At 44.2% G+C, this 6,133-nt stretch overlaps 1 protein-coding gene across 1 annotated transcript in view; it reads right to left on the reverse strand.

The window, feature by feature from the left end:
• Positions 1-225: 225 nt before the first annotated feature.
• The window catches only part of LOC133554056 (solute carrier family 2, facilitated glucose transporter member 1-like), a 22,399-nt gene continuing 16,491 nt past the window's right edge, over positions 226-6,133 (reverse strand). The window contains exons 7-10 of the mRNA XM_061902417.1: positions 5,237-5,341; positions 4,608-4,709; positions 1,990-2,193; positions 226-959 (exon numbers count right to left, since the gene is read on the reverse strand). Coding sequence (XP_061758401.1) covers positions 756-959; positions 1,990-2,193; positions 4,608-4,709; positions 5,237-5,341 — 615 coding nt within the window. The 3' untranslated portion in view covers positions 226-755. The remainder of the gene's footprint in view (positions 960-1,989; positions 2,194-4,607; positions 4,710-5,236; positions 5,342-6,133) is intronic.

Here is a 6,133-nt window from a genome sequence, read left to right on the forward strand (position 1 = left end):
CGGGAACCCCAGAGCCCGGCCCACCGTGCCGCCCGGAAGAGCCAGCAGCAGGCTGCAAACAGACACGCCCGGCAGAGGACAGGGCACGAGAGAAGCAGCGGACGGCCAGACCCCAACCAAGCCAGCGAGAGACCACCCCCCACACGGGCAAAAAGGCGCGAGGGTACCCAGGGGTATCTGGAGACCCCCGCAACCGGATAGGAAGACCGCCCCCGCCCCACCAGCACCCGGGTCCCCATGAGCCCACCTCCACCCCGGAGAGCATGGCGCAGTTGATGCCAGGCCACCCCACCCAAGTCGGCCGCCACAGGACCACCGAGCGCAGGGCCGCGGGAACCACCCACAGGGACCCCAACGATGGAGATGGAACAACCAGCAACGGCCCTGTCGAGTTCCCCCCCTGAGGGAGGGGGGAGAAAAAAATGAAATAAATACATAAAAAAAATAAAAACATAATTAATAAAAAATAAAAAATAAATGAAAAGAAGATCACAGACATGCTGACACACAAGATCACTACCCCTGCAGCCGGCCGACTCGCAGCAGCTCGATGATTAGACTTTAAAATGTGCTCATTTCCCAACCAACAACAACAACAACAACAACGTGGATCCAACCTTACACTTATCAACCTTGTCTCATTTTACAAATACAACTATTTTGCAAGCTACTTTCCAGGTGACTTTCCTCACTGTGATAGTTTGGAGTCAATGACATCCCAACATTTCCCCACAAAGGTCACGTGAGGACATGTGTCACAGGTCAGGGTCGTGACCTTCCCCCCTCAGTACGTTGAAGTCCTGGGAAGGCGAGTATTTGTCGGTCGACTGACGGAGGAAGCCTGCTGAAATCTGCTCAAAGCTTCGTCCTTTTGTCTCGGGAACTTTGAAGTAGGTGAAGACAAAGAAGGCCAGCAGGAGGACGCTGAAGATGAGGAAGACGTAAGCGCCGCACGCTTGCTGCAGGGAACACAACACAACTCTACTTACCACCAATCACATCATACATCTCTTCATAACAATACCAAGCATCTTATGCATCCAATCATAATAACAGCAATCATCATATGCATCTATTCATCATGATAGCAATAATGTTGTGTATCTAATCATAATAATATGAATAATGTTATGGTGCTAAAATCAAACCATTGTACGTCAAACATATGCTAAGCTAGCAGAACAAAACATCGGAGTTAGCTGACTCGGGAAAAGAGCGCGATGAAATAACTCCAGCTGTCAAAAATAACAAGTTAACATTTGCCATTAATTACCACAAATATTGCAATAATGCTGTAATATACATACTGTAGATTCAGTAAAGACACAATTTATTTTGCTACTTTGCCTTTCATCAATTCTGATGATAAATGTGAAAGCAACACAAAAATCTGAGCAGCTTTTTACCTTTTTGCTTGGACAGGACAGGACAGGACAGGACTGGACTGGAATGGACTGGAATGGACAGGACAGGACGACAGGACAGGATAGGATAGGACAGGACAGGACTAAGCACAAGACTAAAGTAACATAAGTACAAGACTAAAGTAGCGAGAAGTACAAGACTAAAGTAACGATAAGTACAAGACTAAAGTAAAGATGAGTACAAGACTAAAGTAACGATAAGTACAAGACTAAAGTAACGATAAGTACAAGACTAAAGTAAAGATAAGTACAAGACTAAAGTAACGATAAGTACAAGACTAAAGTAAAGATAAGTACAAGACTAAAGTAACGATAAGTCAGGACTAAAGTAAAGATAAGTACACGATCAACAACAATAAAGAGCTTAAATGTTTTGTAACTTTATTAGAAGGTGTTGTATAGTTAGTGACAGGACAGGACAGGACAAGACAGGACTGGACAGAACTGGAATGGACAGGACAGGACTGGACTGGACTGGACAGGACAGGACAGGATAAGACAGGACAGGACAGGACAGGACAGGACAGGACTGGACTGGACAGGACTGGACTGGACTCGGTCTTACCTCCACGTACGGGAAGCTCATGCCCACCAAGAAATTAGCCGACCAGTTGCAGAAGCCGGCGATGGCGAAGGCGGCAGGCCGGGGTCCCTGACTGAAGAGTTCTGCCACGATGAACCAAGGGATGGGGCCGGGGCCGATTTCAAAGAAGGCTACGAAGCCCAGGATGGCCACGATGCTCACGTAGGACATCCAGCTGTGGGCGTCCTGACACACAAACACCTTCTCACTCACACCGCTTCACTACTTTTATGCTCCAACAGCAAAACATACCAGGCGTGGGTCGTGGATAACCAGCCCGGTAGACAAAAAACAGGGCTAAATTTAGGCAAAATCTTTGGTTGAAAACTGGAACAGGAAATGTGATTTTGCGTTCAAAAAGTGGGGCGACATTTGGACACATTTTTGCCCTCCAAAAAACAGAACACATGAAAAGTGGGTCGTACGATAACCCAGATGGTTGAACTGGTACGATAACCCAGATTGTTGAACTGGTACGACAACCCAGGTGGTTAAACTGGTACGATAACCCAGATGGTTGAACTGGTACGATAACCCAGATGGTTGAACTGGTACGATAACCCAGATGGTTGAACTGGTATGATAACCCAGATGGTTGAACTGGTACGATAACCCAGATGGTTAAACTGGTACGACAACCCAGGTGGTTAAACTGGTACGATAACCCAGATGGTTGAACTGGTACAATAACCCAGATGGTTAAACTGGTACAATAACCCAGATGGTTGAACTGGTACAATAACCCAGATGGTTGAACTGGTACGATAACCCAGATGGTCAAATTAATACGATAACCCAGATGGTTGAACTGGTACGATAACCCAGATGGTTAAACTGGTACAATAACCCAGATGGTTGAACTGGTACGATAACCCAGATGGTTGAACTGGTACGATAACCCAGATGGTCAAATTAATACGATAACCCAGATGGTTGAACTGGTACGATAACCCAGATGGTTGAACTGGTACGATAACCCAGATGGTCAAATTAATACGATAACCCAGATGGTTGAACTGGTACGATAACCCAGATGGTTAAACTGGTACAATAACCCAGATGGTTGAACTGGTACGATAACCCAGATGGTTGAACTGGTACGATAACCCAGATGGTTGAACTGGTACGATAACCCAGATGGTCAAATTAATACGATAACCCAGATGGTTGAACTGGTACAATAACCCAGATGGTTGAACTGGTACGATAACCCAGATGGTCAAATTAATACGATAACCCAGATGGTTGAACTGGTACAATAACCCAGATGGTTGAACTGGTACGATAACCCAGATGGTTGAACTGGTACAATAACCCAGATGGTTAAACTAGTATGATAACACAGATGGTTAAACTAGTACGATAACCCAGATGGTTACACTGGGGCAATAAATGTTTTGGTGGAAAACTAAAAGACAGAGAAAGTAAATGTCCCATAACCGATACAGTGTAGAAAAACCGGGGAAATATTTTTGCAAAATTTTCATCAAAAATTTTGTCATAAAACTAAAACATGAAAAGTGAGCCAATTGTTTTGCAGAATTTTCATCACAGACAAAAACATACTAAAAATGGGTCTGATAAGAAAAACTAGGGCAATATAGAAGGCAACAAAGTAGTAAAAGGTAAGTAGTCCTTACCAACAAAGTAGTAGAAGGTAAGTAGTCCTTACCAACAAAGTAGTAGAAGGCAAGTAGTCCTTACCAACAAAGTAGTAGAAGGCAAGTAGTCCTTACCAACAAAGTAGTAGAAGGCAAGTAGTCCTTACCAACAAAGTAGTAGAAGGCAAGTAGTCCTTACCAACAAAGTAGTAGAAGGCAAGTAGTCCTTACCAACAAAGTAGTAGAAGGCAAGTAGTCCTTACCAACAAAGTAGTAGAAGGCAAGTAGTCCTTACCAACAAAGTAGTAGAAGGCAAGTAGTCCTTACCAACAAAGTAGTAGAAGGCAAGTAGTCCTTACCAACAAAGTAGTAGCAGGCAAGTAGTCCTTACCAACAAAGTAGTAGCAGGCAAGTAGTCCTTACCAACAAAGTAGTAGAAGGCAAGTAGTCCTTACCAACAAAGTAGTAGATGGCAAGTAGTCCTTACCAACAAAGTAGTAGAAGGCAAGTAGTCCTTACCAACAAAGTAGTAAAAGGTAAGTAGTCCTTACCAACAAAGTAGTAGAAGGCAAGTAGTCCTTACCAACAAAGTAGTAGAAAGCAAGTAGTCCTTACCAACAAAGTAGTAGAAGGCAAGTAGTCCTTACCAACAAAGTAGTAGAAGGCAAGTAGTCCTTACCAACAAAGTAGTAGAAAGCAAGTAGTCCTTACCAACAAAGTAGTAGAAGGCAAGTAGTCCTTACCAACAAAGTAGTAGATGGCAAGTAGTCCTTACCAACAAAGTAGTAGAAAGCAAGTAGTCCTTACCAACAAAGTAGTAGAAGGCAAGTAGTTCTTACCAACAAAGTAGTAGAAGGCAAGTAGTCCTTACCAACAAAGTAGTAGAAGGCAAGTAGTCCTTACCAACAAAGTAGTAGAAGGCAAGTAGTCCTTACCAACAAAGTAGTAGAAGGCAAGTAGTCCTTACCAACAAAGTAGTAGAAGGCAAGTAGTCCTTACCAACAAGGCCATGGCCAGAGTGAGAACCAGCGCACAAACGGCCATTCCCATCAACCCCGTGAGGTGTAGTAGTCTTCTGCCCGTGTGTTCCACCACAAACAACTGCAACACAAACACAACACAACATCCTCACATCAACTTGATCTCAAATACTTTATGTCAAATACTCACAGAGTACTACATGAGTGAAATACTGGCAGAGTATACATGAGTGAGGTACTGTCAGAGTACTACATGAGTGAGGTACTATCAGAGTAGTACATGAGTGAGGTACTGTCAGAGTACTACATGAGTGAGGTACTATCAGAGTAGTACATGAGTGAGGTACTGTCAGAGTACTACATGAGTGAGGTACTATCAGAGTAGTACATGAGTGAGGTACTGTCAGAGTAGTACATGAGTGAGGTACTATCAGAGTAGTACATGAGTGAGGTACTATCAGAGTACTACATGAGTGAGGTACTATCAGAGTAGTACATGAGTGAGGTACTGTCAGAGTAGTACATGAGTGAGGTACTATCAGAGTAGTACATGAGTGAGGTACTATCAGAGTAGTACATGAGTGAGGTACTATCAGAGTAGTACATGAGTGAGGTACTATCAGAGTAGTACATGAGAGAGATACTGACTGAGAGGAGGGTGAAGGCGGTGTTGACAACTCCTGCTCCAATGGTGGCGTAGACGGGCTGGGACACGCCCGCCTTGGCAAATATTCCAGTGGAATAGTAGAAGACCTGAAGGAGGACACAGAGACTTTTGTTTTGTTGGAGAATGTCAAGCAAGAAGAAGTTCTTAGCAGAAATCTGGTTGTCATGGCGACCACACAGCACCTGCAGTACAGGTGTGCTCCACTAGGAGGCTTTCATGAGCTTTTTGATCAACAGCTTGACTTCTTTACTTTCACTTTCACTTTCTCCCTGTTACATCCCACTAGCATTTACTTTCACTTTCACTCTGCACCTGTTACAACCCACTGATATTTACTTTCACTCTGCCCCTCTTACAGGCCACTGGTATCTACTTTCACTTTCACTGTGCACCTCTTACAGGCCACTCGTATCTACTTTCACTTTGCCCCTGTCACAGCCCACTGGTATCTACTTTCACTTTCACTCTGCCCCTGTTACAACCCACTGGTATTTACTTTCACTCTGCCCCTGTTACAGGCCACTGGTATCTACTTTCACTTTCACTCTGCCCCTGTTACAACCCACTGGTATTTACTTTCACTCTGCCCCTGTTAGAGCCCACTGGTATTTACTTTCACTTTGCCACTGTTACAACCCACTGGTATCTACTTTCCCTTTCACTCTGCCCCCGTTACAACCCACTGGTATTTACTTTCACTTTCACTCTGCCCCTGTTACAGCCCATCTAGTATCTACTTTCACTCTGCCCTGATACAACCCACTGGTATTTACTTTCACTTTCACTTTGCCCCTGTTACAGCCCATCTAATATCTACTTTCAATCCGCCCTGATACAAACCACAGGTATTTACTTTCACTTTCACTTTGCCCCTGTTA

Source organism: Nerophis ophidion, linkage group LG06, assembly GCF_033978795.1.
Source record: "Nerophis ophidion isolate RoL-2023_Sa linkage group LG06, RoL_Noph_v1.0, whole genome shotgun sequence".
NCBI lineage: Eukaryota > Metazoa > Chordata > Actinopteri > Syngnathiformes > Syngnathidae > Nerophis > Nerophis ophidion.